At 36.0% G+C, this 24,030-nt stretch overlaps 1 protein-coding gene across 7 annotated transcripts in view; it reads right to left on the bottom strand.

The window, feature by feature from the left end:
- The window catches only part of tdrd3 (tudor domain containing 3), an 85,600-nt gene that overhangs the window by 13,354 nt on the left and 48,216 nt on the right, over positions 1 to 24,030 (bottom strand). For 3 of the 7 annotated variants that reach the window (XM_069890663.1, XM_069890659.1, XM_069890661.1), the window contains 6 exons: positions 22,098 to 22,244; positions 20,452 to 20,598; positions 18,110 to 18,263; positions 16,674 to 16,799; positions 9,754 to 10,607; positions 6,035 to 6,160 (listed from right to left, as the gene is read on the bottom strand). In XM_069890663.1, the coding sequence (XP_069746764.1) occupies positions 6,035 to 6,160; positions 9,754 to 10,607; positions 16,674 to 16,799; positions 18,110 to 18,263; positions 20,452 to 20,598; positions 22,098 to 22,244 (1,554 nt within the window). The other 4 variants (XR_011342043.1, XR_011342044.1, XM_069890662.1 and 1 more) reach the window with 3 other exon arrangements.

The raw sequence follows: 24,030 nt of genomic DNA, 5'->3' as shown, positions 1-24,030 counted from the left end.
ACCATGACATTTCATAACACAGACAAATTTCACTTACATCAGTTTGATCACTGAGCTTGTCTACCAGGAAGTCTGGAGTTCAACATAGTTTTTGTTCCAGGGTGCAGTTTGGGAGCTGTGATTCACTTCCTAAACTGGAAGCAGACAATGCTTGCTGAGTCGTTGGAAAATTAGCATATGCAAGTCTGAAAGGGTTACAATGGTTAAACCACATACAAGAAACTTTTTTTAAAAATGTAAACAAAACTTTCAATGAATGCCTTTCAAACAATGCTGCAGCATATCAAATATATTAACATCAAATTATTTAATGGCAGCAGACATTTTCTTCGGAAATAATATGGAAATCATCCATAAACTGGAACAAAGAAAAATCCTGAACTCCATTTCCTTCTGATCAGAGTTGGGGGCAGGGGGGAGGGGGGGGGGGAAAGTTCACATCCACCTCCACCCTTCACTGTCAATGACCCTGAAATGCTGACCCGAGTCATGCATTGAAGTAATCTCGAATTTCAATCTTTAGTCAGTGCATAGTGATTGATTTGATTTTCCAACATGGTTATAGCTAGTTTATAATTTGGTTTGTCTCCCTTTGAGGTAAAAATGCTTTTGAAAAACAAAATAGCCAAACTACCAATAAAGTGGACATCTGGGTTTCACTCTTTAAAAAAAAAGTCTCAATACTTGGACAAGAAGGTGAGATGTACAAAGAAAGACACACAAAGTGTGTTAGAGAGCAAGGTAAACTTATGGATTAAATTAGCAAAAGAGTGACAGAAAAGAATAATAGAAATAACCATCAGAATAAAAGGTAAAAGGAGGCAAGAGAAAGGATAAAATGGAAAAAGGGTAAACTATGTAAAACGACTTTTGCTTCAAGTGTGCAGACAAAACCAAGTTATCTAGATGTGCATTCATTGAACGGTCATGGATTTATGAAAATAAGACTATAGACCAAGCAACTGAAGTTAATAAAGCTTGGGAAGAATCCCTTTGTCAGCAGTTAAATTCACCTCAATTGTCTTAACAATGTGTCATTTACAAGTTAACAGAAGAGAAATTGCAAGAAAACAGAAAGGTTGTGACAAAATGTATAAAACTTTTATTGCAGAAATACATTTTAATACATTTTTTCACTTTAAGATTCAAGTTATTTTTAAAGAGCATTCAAGCTGTGATGTGAAATTGGGTCATCTCTTAAAGGCTGCAATCGTCGGTGCACATTCCGATATGGTCGAAGACTAAGGATCCTTCACTCCATTAGGGTATTCTAAAATATGGTGAATAAAATAACATGTTACCTGTTGTAGCTAGTTTTGATCAACTAGCTTATTGAATTGTAAAATTGACAATGATTTTCCAGGCTGAGAACTAAGACATTTTCTTTTAATTTCTGCTTTCAATTCTTTAGGGTCAGTCAGGTTTCAAATATGTCAAACCAAGAAAATGTGCACACATTGTAATTGCAAAGATGCCCCAATGAAGGGTTTGTTCATGGGTGGGAATGACAAAATTTTAGCTAATCAGTTTTATTGTAACCAGTTTTTACAGCATATGAAAGTTTTCGACTGCGTTTCATCAGTAACATTGATAAGCTGGGTTGACAGGTTGCTGAGATGAATGATCTATGTCTTAGCTTTGAGACCAAAGACATCGGAAAGTGAAGAAATCCTCCTTTCATAGACAGCAATCTATTAGCAAACAGGGAGAATTAAAGAGGTGAAAGCATTATCTCCACTAAATCTCTCTGGAAATGAAAAGCTTAAATCCCCATAAACTAGGTTTCTTTGGAGGCAAAAATCTTGTCCTCATCAACCAACTTTTCTGACAATTTGCTATTTTTTCCACCCATTTTTGTACTGGAGTATTGAGCAGATTAAAAGAATTAATTAATAATTATTTCTGATGGGAAACTAATGAATATTCCCATAAGATGTAGTTGCTTAATTTGAAGAATATTTGTTTAATTGTGTAAAGGACCATTTTTGTGCTCTCATCAATGTCCTGTACAGTTGTAACATGACATCCCTACTCCTGTACTCAATGATCTGACTAAAGAAAGTGTGCCAAACACCACTGTTTACCTGCACTGCCACTTTCATGGAACTATGTACCTGTTTCCACATGTCTTTTTGTTCAACCACCTCTTATCGCCTTATCATTTATCATGCAAGTCCTGTCCTGGTTTAACCTACCAAAGCACAACACTTGTATAGTGTTGATATAAATTATAGAAAGGTACCGACTGTTCTAAATGGCAATTTGAAAAAGCACTGAAGATGATGCAGAAAGAAAATTTATAAATATGTTGCCCTTGCTTGGAAAAGTGTTTTCAGCAACAACTTAAATAAAGTAATGTTGTTTTCTTTGGAATGGAGAATGGTTACTTGAGGCTTAATTGAAGTATATAAAATTATGAGAGGCCCAGATAAAATAAGAAGGACCCAATTCCATAGAAGGATCAAAAAAAAACCCAGCACAGATTTGATGTAATTAGTACAAGTATTGGAAGGGAGATGGGGGCGTCCAGGGAACTGACTGTATAAAAATTAATAGAGGCAGAAACCCATAAAACATTTCTATCAAAGAAATGTTTGTGACATACAGGGCCATTGAACAATGCTGAATTTGACATTGGGTTGGGAAGCTTTCTTGGAAAGGAGGGGCCATGATCGCCTCCTTGTACGTTATCAGTTTTCTATGATTGAATTAACTTTTGAGTAATAACAAAGACAAGTTCTGCAGATGTTGGAAATCTGAAATAAGAACAGAATGCTCAGTAATAAGTGGCATTATTAAAGGTCATTACTCATATTTCTTCTTCTGGCTCTCCAACAATTTTGCCCAAAATGGAGCATTTTGAGCTCCTGTACTTTTCTTCCCCATCCTTGCAAATGCAGCTTCACCAAATTGAATACATGATCACAGGATTGACCGTATTTCACGAAGTTTTATATTTAGTTCATGAATCTGAAAACACTTTGTATGTGCATTATGTATTTTACTCATCAGCAGGAATATGGAAATGCATTATTACATTACATGTTGCTATCATGTAAAGCACAACTCATCCCACTTCACCCATTGTCCAAGCTCGCGCCAGGATTAAACTCTCGTTCCTTTGTGTTTTTATTTGTATAAATTGCTCATCTCCTACCAAAAAAAAATTTAAATTAATTATACACACACACACACACACAATCTTCTATGGGTTCCATGAAAGCTTAGATACAAGAAGACTAACCAAAATCTACTAGCCTTAGGATTCCATCTATTATGTCATTGGCTTAGAGTTTAACCTAACTCGCCCATGCCAACCAAGTTATCTATCCAAGCTAGTCCTATCAGCATGTGTTTGGTCCATATCCATTTAAACCATTACTACCTGCCACAATGTCTTAAATGTTCCAACTGTATTAAGTTTGACCACTTTGTCTGACGACTTGATCGAAATACCCCACATACCCCGTGTAAAAATCTTTCCCGTCTCATCTTAAATCTATGCCCTCTACTTTTTACCCCTCATCCTGTGAAAAAAAGATTATGCCCACCTCCTCCTCATCCATGTCCTTCATGAATTTTAATAGCTTGACACAACGTCACTCCTCAGCCTCCTATGCTCCAGGAAGAACACTCAGAACCTACCCAGCATCTCCTTAAAACTCAAGCCCTGGTAACCTCCTCATAAATATTTTCTATATCCTTTCCAATTACATTCTTCCTACAATTGGACAACCAGAATTGCACAAAATATTCAATGTGATTTAAATAATATTTTGTAATGTTCTAACATGTGGTCCCAACTCTTGTAATCAATACCCTGACCGAAACACTTTTCACCATCTTGTCCAGTGTATCATTATTTTCAGTGAACTATATGCACCCCTCACCATCTCTGTTTCACAACACTCTCCAGGCCCTATCATTTACTCAATTTATCCTTGACATAGAAAATGCATTACCCACCTCCCCAAAATGCTCAAAGTGTGAGAAATAACATACTGCAACAGGCCTCAATCCCTGTGGGGAGAAATCATCCATACATGTCAATGACATTTGCTAATAATAGATGGCAAATGGTACTGCTTTATCACTGAGCAACATGCAACATAACTTTCTGGTTCATTGATGTGTACTGGAATATTGTTGAGATATGTTTGTGGGTTAATTCTTGGCATTTTCAGGCGGATAACAACAAGAGAACATTTTCTTGTATTTATATCACAAACACCAAATTTAATTCTTGTATCAGGAGGTCAATCTTACCAGCTCTTGGCAACATTTATGAATTTTAATAGAAATAAACTGAAGTAACTAATAGGCAAAGTCTTGCTAACTTTGATTCTGTAAGCAACATTACAACAACCCAGCTACAACTCAAAAGAAGGTTTGAGCGAGCAATGAGCTGGTGGAAGAGCATATCTGGTTAGGCATGGGTTGAAACATTGAGTCAAAATTTTATTATGAGATCCTTTGATAGTTAAATCAAGAAGAATCTTTTTGCAAACCAAAAACGTACATCTTATTGTCAATGGGTAGTACTTAAAGTACGACCTATGCAAATGCAATGCCAATCACATATTTGAACAAGGCCAAAAGATTACAAGATCTGGCACCATCCTTATAGGTATATAGATATTCTTTTAAGTCAACAGCATCTTCTTCATTCCATTTCTTCACCTTCATTAATTTTTATTTTGTTAAAAATTTAAAGTTATAAACAAATTAAAGGCTTTCCTGTGTCTTTTAGAGTTATGAATTGGTTGTATTCTTAACTTCAAGATATCTTTTGATTATTTGATAATCAAAATACTGGACTCAAAAGACATGTTTTAAACAAAATAATAAAATGAAGAAGGATGAGAATAGGAAAGTACAAAGTTTATGCAAAGCCATGGCAGAAAATGCCAAAAAATATCCACGAATAAAGAAAATTATAAAGAGCATAAATTAGGATTCAAAATCCAGATATTTTGACAATATTTGAGGGAATTTAAAAAATCATAATTAATCAGTTGCTTTAATAATCTGCAGTGCATCCCAGCCAAAGTACTTGAAAATCTCTTGCATATGGCATGAGTATGTCTAATAATACCCAACTTCTTGAAAAAGTGAATGGGCAGCTCAAATTTTATTCCAGTGGGCTGCTGGAACCCCCCCCAAAATACTTAACTCAGTTGCAAAAATGAACTAGTAAGTCAAGTTCAACTCTTCAATTAGTACTACATATTTAGATCACATAAATGTTTTTCCCAAGAAAAATATAGACGCAGTTGATCTCCCATGATCAAAATCCATAAGCATAGTAATCAGGCTCATACAAAGTTGGGCCCAAAATATTATTTTCAACTTAAAATGCAGCAGAACTAACTAAAATCATAAAGGAATAAAATTTGCACATTCTCTACTTTTTGCCTTTTTCCACAATCTCTCAGGTGCTCCACGTTTATTTTCTTTTTCCATCCTCCTCACTTTCCCCACATCCCACGTGACCTCTAGTGACAAATTATTTCAACAGACATTCACAGCCTAATATTCTCTTCCATTCCCTGACATTAGAATGCTGAGTTCCAGCCTAATATTCTCTTCCATTCTCTGACATTACAATGCTGAGAGTTATAGCTTTTTTTGTTTCAATCCAAGACCAATAGAGAATGGGTATCAAAACAACATCAAAATGAAATGGAGCAAAACTATTACTTATATTTTAGTCTCACCAGAAAAAAATCATTGATGCTCCTGTTGAATATTGGACAGGATAATGGAGCAGAGACTTTTTTCTAACCAATGATTTTTTTTGTATCAATGGCAGAGCTGTGGATATTGAATGGCATAATTGGTTGGCATCTATATTCTGGTCCCATGAAACAATAAATTTATTTGAATTGAGACCTCAATTTTGAAAACATAAAAGGAATTCAAAATAAGTCTTTGAAAACTAAGCTCAATTTTGTGAATAGGAAAAAGAAAAATGTATTGGAGCAACCGAGCAATGTCAACCTCATATGAGAAAACAATTTAAAGGAGTACGCACCCAGAATTCCTCCTGAAGTGGTTTAATATTACTTAGAAGTACTTCCTCATAGTTTCCATAACCTCTGAACACTACAACTGCTGTCACTCCTGAAGGATGAAGTGCCTTGATGACTGCGCGATAAAACTGAAAAAGGGGAAAAAAAATACAATGAAATTTAAACTGGACAGTTAGTAGTATATTTTGTCAACATACTATCAGAGCACATTTAAGTCTTCCACATGCTGTTATTAGGCCTGGGTTGTAATAAAAATTAATTTGTTTCAACCAAAGAACTGTAACACAAATCCTTTTATACTGTTTTATGCTAAATCTTCAGCATAAAATTATTAAGCTCCTCCTTTGTGCTATTTTCTCATAGTCTTGCTCTTCTTTAAATACTCCCAATATGTAGCCTCCAAAATCGAAGATAGAAAATTCCAGAAATTCATAATCCACAGAGGAAAAAATAACTCCTGCAACATGATTTTAAATGAGCACCACCTTCTTTTACAACATTATCCTCTCATTTCTGCAAACATAAACATCTCACCATTTTCCTTAACACATCCATTTAGCATCTTGCAATAAATCTAAGCTCTGACAGAGGGAAAAGAAAACATCTGTGTTTCAGCCATATGGGAGAAACAACCCATGAATTAGACAAATGAATCTCTTTTGAACTGCTTCAATGCTCAATTACCCTTTGCTATACAAGGGCACAGAAATCCAAGTTTTTTTTTGAAACCAGTACCCTGTACAATGGTAACAAAACATGCCCATTTTTAAACTACAGATCCTTTGTTAGAAAAGATGAATACATCATTTGCTTTCTATTTGTCTGCTATTTTTGTGATTCATCTGCAAGAAAACCTCAATCCATCTGTATTTCACCAATGTATAACCATCACCATGTAGATAAAAGTCTACCTTTTGATTCTTTTTTCCCCCCCAAAGTGCATGACCTGACACTTCTTACTTTAAAGTTTATTTGCCAAATTTTTATCCACTCACTCAATTTATCTTTCTGGATCTTTTTGCAGAGATCAAACCTGATCAAAACACTCCCCTTCCTGTATTTTAGGGAACAAAAAAATCCAAAAATGCTTTGTTAGCACTTAGCAAACAGAAACCAAACAATTCCTCCTGCTTGTAGACCATTCCAAGGGTACTCCAAGGCTGAGTATTTAGTCCCCTACTCCATTCCATGTACATTCCTAATTACTTGGTCAAGTTCAGCTCCAATGCAATCCATTCATTTGCTTACAAAACTATTGTAATCGCCTGGCTAACTGGAGATGAAGAGTCCAAATAGAAGAGGAAATTAAGATATGGTTCCAGAAAAACAATCGCCAAGGATATTATTGTTGATTTTATAAAGGGGTGGCCAAGTGCATACACTGAGAGGGGCGCTGGAGAAAGTGGTGACTATCTTCCTTATGGTAGACAAAGTTAAAGAATTTCATGTATGTTACATTCTAAATGTTGTATTACATGACAATAATGAGACCATTACCTTTTATCTTTACTTGTGTACTTTAATGCGAAGGAGGTGGAGAGGGTTAGTACCTTCAAATTCCTGGCAGTCCAAACATCAGACCTCTTCTGAAGCCAGCACAGAGACAACCATGAAGGTAGTACACCAATTACTACACTTCCTAAGTAGTCAGAGGAGATTTGGCATGTTGCCGAACATTCCAAATTTCTGCAGGTGTAATTTGATTGCCATGAATGCAGAAGATAGCAAATAGAATCGAATCAATTATAGGGTCTGACCTCCCATCCAGCAAAGACAACTGTGATCGATGCTGTCTCAGGAAGGCATCCAACATTACAAAAGCACCCTCATCACCCTGGTCACAACTACATCTCAATGCTATCTTTGGCTTGAAGGGCCAGTTTACAACTGTCCAGCAGAGAGAAAAAAAAATTATTTCTACCAAAGTCCAACACCTCTAAGTTGAAGAAATAATTCTTTACAACTGCTATCAAACTCTTCAAAGTTCTCTTGTTACACTAATTATGGACTGCTCCAACATCACAAGAGGATTGTCTACACAACTGTAGCATCACCTTTTTCCTGGACTGTGGTATCTGTGAATAATTATCTATTTTTGTAATTATCTAATTTTAATTTAAGAAAATGTATGCTGCGGTAAATGACTTTTTTCCTGTTTGATCCAACAAGTAAGAATTTTGGTGCATTTGCATATTGTTCAATGTATATGACGATAAACTCATTATAATTTTCTCTATTCTATTTAGACTTGAGACGATAAAGATTTTTAATCAATAATAGCAGCAATATACTGGACAAAAAAGAGCACAAAATCTGTAGGTGATGGAATTTTGAGCAAACAAGTTGCTGGAGGAACTTGGTGTATCAAGCAATATCCATTGGTAGAATTGGTCAGTCATCATTTGGAGTTGGGACTCTAACTAAAGAAACGTGATATTATGATAACATGAAGGGGAAGAAAATTGGGGAGAAATTAAAAGGCCACAGGGCATTGGATACTGTGAAAAAGAGAGAGAGAGAGAGAAAGAAAGAAAGAAAGAGAGAGAGAGAGAGAGAGAGAGAGAGAGAGATGACTGGGAAGAGGGGCAGAGTTTAATATAATAGTACAGGAGTAGGCAAACTTAAGAGAAAAAAAAATCAATGTTCATACCATTACGTTTATAACTGCCCAGCAGAGAAACAAATAATTTATTCCTACCAAGAGAACAAACATCAGGAAGAGAAATCAAAACTATGCACATACAAGTGATAAGATAGGTACATTTAACCATACTGGAAACAGTTTAATGACATGGTAAATCTTTAAAATCTTGTCGTGTTGAAGGTAGTTTGAGCCTCCAGGTTTCATGTAAAAATATAAGCTTATTTGTGACCATGTATTGTCTAAATTAAATGCACCCTAGTTTTTTTGCGAGAAATATTCTTCAAAATAAAAGGAATTTGAGAGTCAAAATTAAATTAATGAGTTTGCAGTTGATATCAAGTTATTTCAAGTTATCAAAGCTTTATTTTTCCCGTTAAAAATCAAGGCAAATTAAAAATTCAATATGGTTTACTTAAAAAGTAAAATTTCTTCAACTTCCATGGCCATCAGTGTGCCTGATCAACTGCAGAAACAATAACAAAAGAAAGAAAAGCACACAATTACATCAACATCTTTGCATAGAAAAAAGTACCAGCAGTGCCAAAGAGATGCAATTTTCTGCTGCATATTTGTGCAATATACCTGGTATGTTTGAGCCACTGAATATAGAATAGTTAGGGAAGAGAGACTAAATTGCAAACAAGGGATATGTGGAATGGATAACATCTTCCACCCAAGGAATAATAGTGTCATAATTCTCATCTACTTCTTCTGAACTATTGCTCATACGCTGCATATAATGTCTCACAAACTTAATTAAAATTATATTCATTACTAACACAGAGCCTGTTGAATAATAAGATTGGCTAAAAAGCCCAAAACTCCACTGTGAAAGTTTCTTCAAGGAAAAGACTCAAGTGCAGAGAACAGTACAATTATGACATTAAAATGGTGGGTGCACAGGTGATGAGGGACCTTATAGGAGAGGAGAGAAGGCTGACTGAAGCTGCAAGTCAGAGAAGGCCCGACCACCATATTGAAAGTTTTCTTGCTCCCCCTCTCCAACAGGAAATGGAGGGAGACAGAGGTGTAAGGCAGACCATAATCAAACAAATACTCTGTGCCAACCAATCTTACCTTGTTATCTTCCCAGTAGAGAGCCAAGCACTGATCACCAGGTCTCCAATCATGAAGCTGTCTTTTAGTTGACAGCATTGTAGTAGTGTTCTCAATGTCATAAGGTCTTTCCCATGGTTTTTCCTGCTTGATTGGACCAGTTCTTTTCTTTGACACTGAATCATAAATTCCATTATTGCTTGGTGAATATTCAGCAAGCTTTGACTGGACAGATTCCATTGATTTTATAGGTCCTGTTCTCTTTCTCTGAAAGGGATCTATTTGTCCATTAGATGCATTACATGTAGCAATTTGTGCATTGCAATTGTCAAAGTGAAAATTGAAGTCCTTTCCATTATTCACACTTTTTGAGATTCCACCTCCTATTATTTGAGATAGTTCCATAGTTTTCCGCTCATTGTAAAGACTATAATTATGTCGCTGGTTTTCAAATTTTCCTCTCTGTTGGGTATTATTTTCCAGTTTATCTTTTTGACTCTGGCGGCCTTTAAATTCCATCAAACTTGGACCATCCTCAAATTTATTTATTGGACTCTCTCCCTTACTCTTTCTAACTGGTTCACCATCCATGTGAACTACTTGTTGTCCAAGCCCAGCATAATGTCTGTCTCCTCTTCTTCCATCGTCAATCCAGTGGCCACAGCCTAAAGAGGTCTGCCTGCCAAGGCCTCTGCCCTTCTGTGGGCCGAAGTTCTCAGAACCCTGCCTTGCCAATATATTCTCCCTTTGAAATCGAGGTGGTCGGTCATGTTTTTGCTGCCGATCATTATTCCAAGATGTATTCTTCTGTTGAAATCCCCTCACTGCAATGTGTTTATCAGGACCTGAATGATGCGGAAGTTGCATTTTTGACTCTAAGGAAAACAAAAATAAATACGTGTGTATGGCTTGATTTAGTTCATTGTAAATCTATACCTGTAACTGCAACTTTGTCGGCTGTTTGAACTTTGGAGTTAATTTGCTAGACCTTTTGCAGAAGAATCCTTCTCAATGTATCGGGTACAATATAACAAAAAACGTGAACATGGAAGCACACATTTTAAACTTCATTTGCATCTGCATTGCATAAACAATGTAGACAAAACACCACTAAAAACACACGCAGTATTTCAGGATTCCTACTCCCCCATTGCCAAGAATATATAAAAGTAATCAACTTGCAATATTTTATGGATAGCAATTTTACTTGGGTTAACTGAACCCATCCCTTATGCCCTACATAACATTTAACAATAAAAGCTTCTTTAAAAAAAAAAATTTTAAATCAGTGTCACTTTCACTACATTCTCAATTTTGAAATTCATCAGTCACTGCCTTGAACATGTGCAGTGATCAAACTTTCAAAGCACTCCAGAGTAGAGAATTTTAAAATACCTCTCCCCTCTAGATGACTAAGTTTCTCTGAATCTTTGTCCTGGTTAACAAACCTCTTACTTTGAGCAGTCAGCTATGGTCTAGCTATCGAGCCAGAGGATACATAAAATCAATATCGACCCTACCAAGGACTGTAAACTCGTACACCACAATGAGATTGTCTCGTTTTTGTGAACTCCCAAGAATGCAAAAGAAACCAGCTTCAACTCTCATGAGAAATCTGCCATTACAATAATCAATCTGCTGATTTTTTTGTTGAGCACCCATCTTTCCTTGATCATAGTATTCTAAATGCAATCTAGCTGGGGTTCCATGTACCGTTAAAGCAAGAAGTCTTCTTTAAACTACATTTATAAGAATAGTTGTGACAAACATCTTAATATACACTCTTGTGATTGTTTAAACTTCAACCAAAAAGATGTAATTGCTGCTACTATTTAAATTTGTATGAATTACTCGGAACATCAGGCAGTCAGAGAAGATTCCAAAAGAAGAGAAAAAAATCTCAATCATCCATATGGAAAAAAAGCAATCTTGGTGCAAAGAAAAAATTGAACACTAGTTAAAATTAAATTTATTAATTAAAAAAAATGAATCTCATGGCAATCTTATTTTCATAGAATAGCAAAAGCAATATGAACATGCACAAGTGAAGCAATGATAGAATGTAATATTGACTTGAGAACTTGTGCATGTAGTTTTCATCATATTTCATCACAGCACCCTATTAAACACCATAACCTCTCTATTCTTGAGATTCCCTTGTTTGATTAATCTTTAATCCATTCCCAAGCTGACCACCAACTGAAGTGAATGAACCTTTATCATCAACGATAATCACTTATTTGACTTTGAGAGTCGCAACAAGAGAGCAATAGCATGGCCCTGAAAAGCAAAAAGCCAATATTCCACTTCTCAACATTCAATGATTTCGATTTAAGATCTGAGGAACTGAATTATAAATTTAAACAGTCAGGTCAACACAACTCTCAGCAAAAAGTGAAGAATACCATCACCTTTTAACACCTTTAAAGGAAAATGTTGCCAAAATAGCCAATCCCAAAAGATTATTGGAGTCATGCTTCAGAGGCAGTTCATTCAATATGCCCACAATCCTCTGAGTGAAGAACTGCCTCCTCACATCCTTTCTAAATCCCACTTATAGTTGTGCTTTTTTAATATTTTATTTAAAATTTTCATCCATGTAATTACATTATAGAAAAACAGCATTTTGATTTTAAAATTACAATAACATATTAAACCCTTCACCCACTCTCCCCTCCCTCTTACTCCCCTCCAATTTATAAAAAATAATGATAAAAAGACACAATATATAGTTATATAAACAAATTATATAAAAAAGAGAAATATAGAAAAAATATTAATCTGGATTGAACAAAGGATTAGTTCACACATTGGGATGTTACAGTATTTATATTGAACAACTCTAGGGAAGATTATTACAGGTCTTAAGCCAGAAGGTGAATATTTATTTCTCAAATTATATGCAATTTTCTCCAAAGGTAACAACACCGAATTTCCAAGCCCCATTCTTTCCATACCCAAATCTGCATCTGATTTCTAAGTCACTGCAATACACTTCCTTGCCACCACCAAAGCTATTTTAATAAATTTAAAATGATAAAATAATAATTTTAATTCATGTCTTGTTCCTTCTATGTTCCCCAACAAAAATAAATCTGATTTTGAGGAATAACAACACCATTAATCCGTACAAAAATTTCTAACTTTAGAGCATGACTGAGTATAAAAAAAAGTTCCTATTTCTTCACCACATCAGAAACATTTATCTGATTCCAATTTCATTTTGTTCAGTTTTTGTGGTGCTAAATATAATTGATTTAAATAATTATATTGAACTAAACTGTATTTAACATTTATGGTATTTAACATGAAATCTTTTCAGAGTTCTGTCTATCAATTGTAATATTTAAATCAACCTCCAATTTCTGTCTAAATTTATGTATTCCTTTTTAATATTACCTGCTTATAATTAAAGATACATTGCTAAAATAAATTTCTTAGTACAACCTTTCCTGATAAGAACCTTCAACTCACTACAAGCTGATAAATACAATGGTGGACCTAATTTTTCTTCACAAATATCTTTTAAAAAAAGATAGCAAAAAAGTTTATTTTGAGTAACTCCACATATATTTCTTAACTGTTGATACAACATCAATTGACCTTGTTTATAACAATCTTCTACATTTTTAATACCATTATGAAACCAGATATTTATTCGAAGGACCTGGAAAACGCCCATAAGTCAAAATAGAGATGGATAAAATTGGAAAGAAATCAGCAGAGGAATTCATGGGATTCAAAATTCATGGGAAATGGGATTCAATATTAATAATTGGTGCGAAGGAGGCAACTTTGTTTAAACATTTGATTCCCATTTGGAACAAAATAAATAATGTAATTGGAACAAAAGTTAGTAATATCACCTAAAACACCTTCGATTCAAAATAATTTTATACCTTTTAGTAAAGATAACTCATTTCTAGTTATTCTTTGTTATCTTTGATTCTCCTACTCTGGGAAACAGACTGTCACTATTCACCTTCAAGTCAAGTCACTTTTATTTATTCTTCATACCATGCTCGCACGGTAAAGATGAGATAGCATTTCTCCAGGACCACGAAGCATTTTTACATAAACAAGTTAGAATAGAAGTCAAACACATTAAAATATTAAATATTAAGACATATACAGTAAAAGTCCACAGAACACTCTCCACATATGTTCTGGGAATTCAGGAGTCTGGTGGCTTGGGGGGAAAAAAAAAACTTGTCCAATCTGCACATAAGGACCAAGTGTTACAGTACCTCCTACCAGATGGCAGATGGGAGAACAGTTTACATGAAGTGTGTGTGGAGTTCTTCACAATGTTTATTGGTTTTTGCCTGCATTGAGTGTTGTAGATGTCTTTCATGGTAGGAAGAGAGCCCCCAATGATCTTTTCTGCCAACTTCACTATCCTCTGCAGGGTTTTGCGGTCTAAGGTGGTACAGCTTCCAAACCAGGTGGTGGTGCAGTTGCACAGGTAACTCTCAATACATCCTCTGCAGAATGTCGTGAGGATGGATTGTGGGAGATGAACTTCCCTCAGCCTTCACAGGAAGTAGAGGTGTTGCTGGGCTTTCTTGGTTATGGAGCTGGCTTGGCCATCTTGTCTATCATGATTTCATAGACTTCAATAAGATCCTCACAATCTATTTAACGCCCTCCCCCCCCCCCCCCCAAACTCCTACAATAACTCTACTTCCCTAATCTGACAACTTTACAAACCTCTTCTGCATTCTTTACAACTTTGTATCTTTCCACTAGCTATGTGACCAAAACTCTGCAAAATATCATGTGTGGTCTCACCATGTCTTTTATAACTTCAGCTCGACATCACAGCACTTATATTCAATACCCCAAATAGAGGCAAGAATCCCAGATCCTCTCTTCACCATCTTTAAACAGCTATGTACTGGAACCCCCGTTCGAACACTTTACTAAAACCCATTCAAATAACATCAACTACCTCTATCCTCTTTGTCATCTCTTCAAAAAAATTCTGTCAATGGACTCAATTTCCCCACGCACAAATCTCCTTGATTTTCCGTAGGCATCCAAATGTTAACAGACTATCTCTCATAATTCACTCCAGCAGTTTCCCTACTACTGACATCAAACTAACAGGTCTGTAGGTAACAGATTATCCTTGGAGACCTTACTAAATAACAGCAGCTCATTTGCCCTCCTCCATAACTCCTGTCTCAGCAAGGAGTTAAAAATATCAGTCAAGGCTCCAAAAACATACTTCCTTCCTGTGTTCTGGGATGTATCTGTCTGGACCCAGAAATGTCACCACTTTTACACAATCCAAGACCGCTAATACCACCTACTATTGACGCAGCCATGCCCAAGAAACCATCTTTAGTTTCCTCCCTCACCTCACTCCTGCTTATCTCCAGCTCCACAGTTAAACAGATACACAATATATTTAGTTATGATTCTCATCTCCTCTGGTCCTTAAGGAGATTCGTATTATAGAATCATAATAATAATGATAATCTGGTTTAAAGACATTTAAAAGATAAAGAGGAGACCTGTGGTAATATAAAAGGAAAACTCCTGACCTATAAGCAGCCTTATCAACTTGGGATCCATCAAAAATTTGGTATCTATCACTGCCATGGTTACTTTTAGATTTTCAAATTATTGCACAGGTAGCAAACTTTAGCACTAATTCCCACTTTTTGCAGTAACTTGAATGGCATTGAAAAACAATTAAAAAAAAATTGAACAATAGAACTTAAAAAGTTATGCAGCTGAAGATAGAGATCTCAGCTAAACAAGCCTGTTCGAGCATTCAAATGAGGCATCCATTCAACCCAGTTTGTAATAGATTTATAGGAAGAAATTCAAGGAGGACTGGAGAGAGTCAGGAACTGCATGCTATCTTATTCAAGGTGGAAAAAAAATTACAATATATACTATAGTTGTCAAGAAGCAACTATAGTGTCAGCAAGAATACCCTTTAAAATGCTTTTCAAGAAAAAGCGGTAGAAGCGCAAAAGTGCCCTTTTGATATCGTGAGAAAAATGAAAACTAAATTAAAAGACATGCAGGACTGAAATGGCCATACTAAAGACAAAAGTAAATCACGAAAATCTGTAGACACTGTTGAAGTAAAAACAAAATGCTGGAGAAACTCAGCAGGTCAAACAGTGTCCTTTATGTAGCAAAGGTAAAAATACATAACCAACATTTTGGACTTGAGCCCTTCATCAACGTATAAAAGAATGTTGACAGGTGTCTGAAAAGGATGGGAAGTGGGTTAAAAGGTGGGTGGAGGGGGAGGAGGGACTTCTCTGCTTTCTCCCAAGATGTTTGCTTTTACTTTCTCCTCCTCCTTTCCAGTTCTCCCCCCCCCACCCACCTAGCCATCTCTCCTCCCCCGATCGCTGCTATCCCCTCTCCCCCTTCTCCACCCATCATCTCCTGTCTTTACCACCCCACTTCAACCCCACCATCATTTTGTTCGGAAGCCTGGCGACATTCTTTCATACCTTGATGAAGGGCTCAAGCCAGAAACGCCGGGAATGTATTTTTACTTGAGCTACATAAAGGACACTGTTTGACGAGCTGAGTTTCTCCAGCCTTTTGTGTTTTTACTAAAGACAAAGTCTGATCTCCTCAAAAATCTTGCAACATTCGAGAGATTGTCATTTCAAAGTCTTATTCACGGAGTTAAGCTTCAGATTTTCAATCTAAAATGAGTCTTATTCCATTCAAATGATTAGATTCACATTTATCTCATGCACACTGGAATATCAGGGTGCTTTATGCAACCAGTGTTATGGCCCATAACTTTTCACATCATTTTCTTTGCCGAATATATCTGGATGCATCATCAACATCAACGTAAATATTAAAAAACAATATCTTCAACTTCTTGTTAAGTTGCTCTATTAACACATTTTCCTCAGTCGATGCTGCAGAAAAATAAATTTTTAAAAAACACCAACCTTCAACAGTCAAGGAACTCATCTTTGATTCTAAGAAGTCAAACAAAGTGCTTGGTGCAGATGGTCTGGCACCCACTAAATCATCATCATCTTCAGGTCTTGATCTCCCTCTACCTCTTCCTTTCCCTAATAAAAATCAAGCATTTGAATTGAAAACACGCATTTAGCATAAATTCTCAAAATCATTAAACAGTAAAATGCTTTTGAAACAACAAATGACTGAGATATCACAAGAGAGCAGGACAATTTTAAAAACAAAACTATTTGCTTCAATAGAACAATGGTTAAATGCAGGTATCTGGTGTAGTATTTAATCAGTCTCACTCTACAGTTTGTCTCTATACTCAACAGTTCTCCAAATCTGCTTCTTGTACTATTGTAAATAGTGGTAAACCTTACTGCTTATACTCAAAGTCACATCCACATTATTTGCCAATCATTTTATAGTCAACGTCCTACATTGTCTCTTTTATGGAAGATGACAAACTCATTTCTGAGGATTAAGCTTGAAAGTGAACCAATCCCTTTCAAAATCCCTTTCACATATCAGGAAGATTATTTTGTCTCATCAGTGCTCTGCCAAAATGCTGTTGCTTGCACAGACCTAAACCACTTTCCTTTTTTCTCCCACCTAGCTATGTGATTGTAAGTTGATTTTCAGAGTCACAGAGAAAAGCAGCACAGAAAAATGCCCTTCAGCCAACCACACCTCACTGTACATCAACATCCTGCATGCGTAACTCCTACGTTAATCCTTTTTAAAGTAAAAATTCTCCCCAAATCTTAATCAATTTGCCCCAGATTGTATGACTGAGCTAACACATTTGGGGCAAGTGATATTGGCCAGTTAACCTACCAACCTGCACATCTTTGGAAAGCGAGAGGAAACGAGAGCACCCAGAAGAAACCACCACATCCATAGGAAGAATGTGCAAACTTCAACGAGACCATGAACACAAGAGGCCCAGACAAATGTTAGGTTTCATATGCAGCTCTACTTCGGCATCACTGTGGCATCTAGTTTGTTAACATTTTGCTCAATTTGAGTTTCTCTCACTCATAAAAAAGCAAGAGTTGAACCTCAAGTGCAAAAGTAAATTAAGTGCAGAAAGCAAACAATATCATCAAGCAATAAAAAAATTCCTAGTTGTGAAACTACAAAATTTGTTAGATGCACCCAGATTCTCTGAAAGTAACAGACAACAGTTAATCTAACATTGTAAACAGTAAACATGACAAATACTTTATTTAAAGAGAGGCAGCATGACATTCTTAACACTGATCTTACATCTTTACTCAGATTAAAGCAGTATGCACTGATGAAAAAAAATAAAACATTTGAAAAAATAGAAAAAGCTCCTTTTTTTTGGGTGTGAATTCAAAGGTTTCAAAGAAAACCAAGTTGTATTATGAATACATCATTCCTTGGAATTTACCTCTTGTAGAATTATTCATAGGTTGCATTTTGATGCTGTTGAGAAGAAAATTTAATGCATTTTCCAAATTATTGCTGTGCTCCATAAGAGCTTGTCTTGCTTCCTCCTTGCTGAACCCCATTTCAATTATATGCTGCAAAGCTCGCTCATCAACCTACAACAGAGACTTCATTAAACATCAAATATAATTTTCTCTATTGTTGTTCAATATCAAGAAATTCTGTACTGCATTTTATGACTTGATACATTTGATGAAAGTTCATAAAAGAAAAAAAAATCACACTTTTAATCTCATCTAGAATTATTTGAGTTGTTAAAGTTTAAGATTAGTCACATAAATTCATTGTTTGAGAAAAAAAATAACTGCCAGAGTTTGCGTTTGTCCATATGAACTTCCTCTTACCCATTCTAGTTCACCTATCAACTCAACTTTATTCCTTCCTCCCATATAGTTCCTCCCTGAAGTTCCATCCAAGCTAAGGGGCAAGTTTGACATCCTCATGCAATCTAAGTAAATGCATTCCATTTGTAAATTTCTTAATTTTTAAATTGTGTATTTATAACCCTTCATCTCAAATTGTTTTAAAATAGAAACATCTCATTCCAAATTAATGTCTGTTAGTTTTTTGAGCCATTGATCAATCAATATTCTTTCCACGAATAGCCACTAAAATCGATGAATATAAAGTTTATAAAATGATCTGGCAAAATTTTGCACCATGTAGAAGCTGGTTCATAGTTACTTACTGTTTCCTGATTTTAAAAGATTTGTGTTAAGAACATAGATTATTCAGGTCTTTGTTAATATCAGTGATAGATAATTGGAAGCTGTCTCAACTTGACACTAAAAGCAATTGAAAGTACATGTGCCTGCATGTGTTATTCTATTCCTGCAAATTGACCATGATCTCCACTTCATTTCAGCAACATGCGTTTCCTGCAGATCCCTTCAATTTGACACATACACCTAGTTCAAATTTTCTCCAAGTACATTTAATACTACAGTACAACTCCGATTATCCAAAATAGTCAGGACTGGGCCCATTTTGGATAAATGTTTTTTTTCGGAGAAACGGTCATTTATAAAAAAAACAGCCCAGTAGCAAGACACAAGTATGTAGAGCAGTAGTAAAGATGTAAACGTAGAATCAGATAGGGGTGGGGGATGACCTAAAATTAGAAAAATGAATGTTCATGCTGGGTTTTTAAGTCTGTCCAGGAAAAATATGATGTGATGTTCCTCATTTACATTTAGCCTCACTCTGATAATGGATACAGCCAAAGACAGACATGTTATTGTAGAAATGGTTGGGAGAGTTAAATGCAAGCTCATGTTTAGACCCACAAGTACAATACAGGTGTTCAGTAAAGACCCATATTCTGTTGTGGGTCTAAACATGAGTTTCTGGTAACTAACCCTTTTAACCCCCTCAATCATTCCTCCAGTGACACATCTGTCTATGACCTCATCCATTGCAGGGCAAGGCCAAACAAAGTTGAGGGACAATGCATCATATTTCTCCTGGACAGCATTGAACAGAATGGAAAAAAAAATTGATTTAATCAATTTTAGGCAACATTTACCTGAATCCACCATTTCCATCATTTCTTTATTTAGTCCTGTACTTACTTTTTATTTAGTTTCTTTCCTCCACCCACTAACAGTTTCTCACTCTACCCTTCTCTCCATCACTCACACCTTCTGTTAAATACTTCAACACCTTTGTGTCCCTTCTCCAGCTTCTTTCCCCATACAATTTCCCCGATTCTATTTTAGTTTTGATAAAGAGTTTATACCCAGAATATTGACTGACCATTTTAACCCATGGATGCTGGCTGACCTGCTAAGTTCCTCCAGCAATTCTTTGTCTGCTTAAGCTTCAAGTATCTGCAGCGTCTGTGTTTAAACACATTTTAAGAATTGTTTAAAGTTAAGCTCTTTAAAGAGGAACAAAAAAAAAATTGTAGGAGGAAAACAGCTAATACTTAAATTGTGGCATCTTAGTTGGCATAGCAGTTAGTGCAATGTCCTTAGAGCACCAGCGATCAGGACAGTGGTTTCATTCAAATCTTGTGCTGCAAGGAGTTTGTACATTCTCCCTGTGCCGTTGTGGGTTGTCCCTGGGGGCTCTGGTTTCCTCTCATCATTTAAAGCGCAGTGGGGGTGTTGGTTAATTGGGTGTAAATTGGACAGAATTGAGGGCTGAAATGGCCTGTTACCATGCTGCTAGGTTTAAATTTTGACTTGAGTAGAACTACCAATCCTTCCACAATCAATCAACTCAAATTGTTTGGCTACATGAATGTAACTATATCAATTTGTTTGACGAACAAAACCTTACCAATTCTCGATATACTCCTTCAGGTTTACCATCCACTCTTGTAGTTCTTTCCTCTTTGTTCTTCTGGAAGGTGTCCTTGCTCTTGTTGCCTGAACCACTCGAGTTTAAATTGGTACGGGCATTATTCCCTCCACCAAATGTTTTTGCCTTGGTTATTACACAAAAGAATTAGGACACAAAAATCACTTGCTCATTAACATACTTCACTTAAAATTAGATTTTGCAGGGACCTTAAAATAAACAGAACTTCAAAAATTCCACTTAAGATTTTGATCATTATCTTGTGTAACTTTATATTATAAAAGTAAAAAAGCACAAGCTAAACCCACACATAGATTTAAAGATTGTCTCAAACCTATTCCATGCTCAGACTAAAGTAAATCTTAATTTAATCATTTAACATTTCTGAAATAATGAAATTTATCAAGCTTGCTGTATTAAAGTTTAGTAATCCTTCTCAGGTAAATTTCAATAATAGTGTTTTCAAAAAAAACCAAAAGCTACTTATATACAAAATTATAATATAGCAAGCAAAGGCATCAACATTATATACATTAATACTGGTCTTAGCAATTCTTGATACTCAAGAAGCCTTAACAGGAAAACCGATATAGCAGCAAATGAATCAAATTTTGACTTTCAACTTAGCACCTTGTCTGACTTGTCATTCTCAAGGCCACAAATTCTCACATTCATAACACAACTATATGCTTCAACTATTTTATTTTAAACAACTCTCTCAGCCAAAAAGATGGAGGAAGAACGAGAGGAAATAGAAACCAAAATAATGACCACGACGGTCCACGAACATGAGCCAGCGAAACACTGAGAAAGACACTGATAGCCATAATTAAGGACACATTCATGGGGTCAAAAGACCAGACAGACAAGCTGCTGGCTATGGAAGCAGGGATACAAGAATAAGTAGGTTGAGTTGATAGTTGAACATTTGAAGCAATTGAAATACTTGAATAAGTTAAATCTCAAACAGGTTAAGGAATCAAGTAGAGAGACTGGTATTTTGTCTTAACCAAATAACTTATTTAATAACTAATTAATAGTTATGAATAAGAAAGTGAATGGGATTCCTGAAAAATATTTGAGATCTCACTGCCTGCTGAACTATCTCAATCTGTTCAAAACCATGCTCTGTTCTTGCCAACAAATGCTGTGTGCTTAATTATTTTTATCCAGTTGCTCAATTTCAGCAATGCAAGATGTGTAGGTAAACTGAACAAAGAAATAAAGAAATTACTGGTGAAATAAAATAAATTGGATAAAAACCACTTGGCAGAATAGAAAAATTCAGGCAGACTTGGCATGTCAAACCAGAACTCTTAAAAGTATAGTTATAAACATCTGGAACTTAAAATGTAATGAAGTAAACCAAAACTGGTTGATCAAGGCAGAGATCAATTTGAAAGAAAATGATGAACCATGCAAAACTTTAAATGAGAAAATCATGAGACAAAAGCATTGAAATCAGTAAAGTTTTCCCTCTCACAATCTACCTTCTCAGACAACTCCACCCAAAACACAGCTTGTGTGAGAAAGTAAATCAGAACCAACACCTTAATAATAACACCCACCCTTAATTTTGAACATTTTAATTAGTTGTAGATGAATGTTTATCCATCATATGGTACCTCTTTATTCTTGCTAATTTCAGCAATTGCAGCAGTCCTTTGCTTCTCAAATTCATCATCACCCCCAGTTTTATTTGGGCTAGCAACTTGCAATGTTTTCCTTTTATCAAGTTCTCTGCTATCAACTTGATCACGAGTCATGCACCTCTGAGGAGAGAAAAAAAAATTACAGGAAAGTACAAGATGATAACTTTACACCTTTAGCAACAGATACTATTTTGTGGTTAAAAATTAAACATCCAAACTAGCAAAAGGAAATGAACGAATGAGTTGATCAGGTATGACTTTTGTATAAGACTGTGTCTTTATCTATTTATGAGAAAAGAAAAATTAGATGTTGCACAAGAATACAAGAAAGGAAAAAGAGTGATCTGGATGGGAATTCAGCTCACTTATTTGTTCCTCATAATCCTTGATTCCCAACTCTATTCCCTCAAAGATAAATTTTCAAAAAATTTAATCCGGCTCTTAAATACATTAAATGAGGCTGTCCCCACTGCTTCATCTGACGAAGAATTCCACAGATATGCTACATTCTGAGAGAAGCAGTTCCTTCTTATCTCCATCCTAAATCTGCTCCACTGAATCTTGAGACTGGCCCTGAGCTCTAGTCTGATCTGCCAGTGGAAATGATCTTATCTACTTTTATAATTTTATACATTTCGATAATTCCACCTCATCCTTCTGAACTCCAATCAGTATGGTCCCAGGCTACTCAATCTCTCCTTACAAAATAACCCCTTCATTTCCAGAATCAAACTGTGGAACCACCTGTTTGCTCCCTGCAAATCCAATACATCATTCTTCAAGTATAGAGAGCAGAATTGCACACAGTCCTCTCGATACACTCTCACCAGTACCCTGTTCTTAAATTCAATCCCTCTAGCAAGGCTACCATTTAATTTGCCTTCTTGATCACCTACTCCATCTCCAAATTTATACAGTATGTTTCCAATTTTCCAAAACGCTCAGGACCTATTGAGTATTAGTTAACTTCATTTTTCAGATAACTGAGAAATGACTGCAAGCAGCCCAGTTGTATCAGCACAATACTTGTATCAGCCGTTACCAATCCCCGACACCTCCCCACTGTCGTTGCCTGCCCAGGAGCCCGAGGTTCCCGCTCCAATCCCAGACATCTCCCCACTGCTGTCGCCTAACCTGCTTGGGAGGCAGAAATCCCCGCTCCTGCCTCCACCACTCCCCCACCCTTGCCCAACGCCGCTGAAAAATCAGTGCCTTTCTCCTGCAGTTACCGTAATGCCCCCTCCCAATTAGATTTGTTCTAACGTCGAGTCTGGGGACAGCAGAGAACCAAGTACAGTGGAGGGTAAAGAAGAATGGAAAGACAGAGGAAGGAAGTTACCTGAAATGAGGACAATCTCCCCATGTGCTGCCTGACCTGCTGACTTCCTCCATTTGCTTACTGATGTTACCAAACTGGCACTAACAGTGCATCAGTGCCACACACGAGCACATCGGGTGAAATTTTTGAGATAAGTTAGAAAACGAAGTACCGAAGTAATTAGACAAATCATTTTTAAGGAATTATAAATCGCAGCCACATTTTTAAACTCTAACTTTGAAATACAATACTATAATTTGGTTTGTTGAGATATGAATTTAGTTCAACATTAAAGTGATGGCAGGAAACTCAGTCCCTGGAGAAAAGCAGATAATTATAGGGATAAACAATCAGAAGCTTTGAATCACATTGCCGAGTGCCACTGGTAGTCACAAAAGTCTCCAAGCAATCGAGGTGATAAACTTAAAGGACAATGAGATAACTGCTTTATCTGAAAGTCTCAGCTGCTGAAAGAACTCAGCAGGTCAGGCAGCATCCATAAGCAGAATTGGTCAGTTATTAACTTGAAAAGATGAATGTGAGGCCATAACACAGATAAAACAGAAACAAAAAAAATGATGAAAAATG

This window comes from Narcine bancroftii, chromosome 7 (assembly GCF_036971445.1).
Source record: "Narcine bancroftii isolate sNarBan1 chromosome 7, sNarBan1.hap1, whole genome shotgun sequence".
Lineage (NCBI taxonomy): Eukaryota > Metazoa > Chordata > Chondrichthyes > Torpediniformes > Narcinidae > Narcine > Narcine bancroftii.
This window is presented reverse-complemented; position numbering and strand designations above follow the sequence as displayed.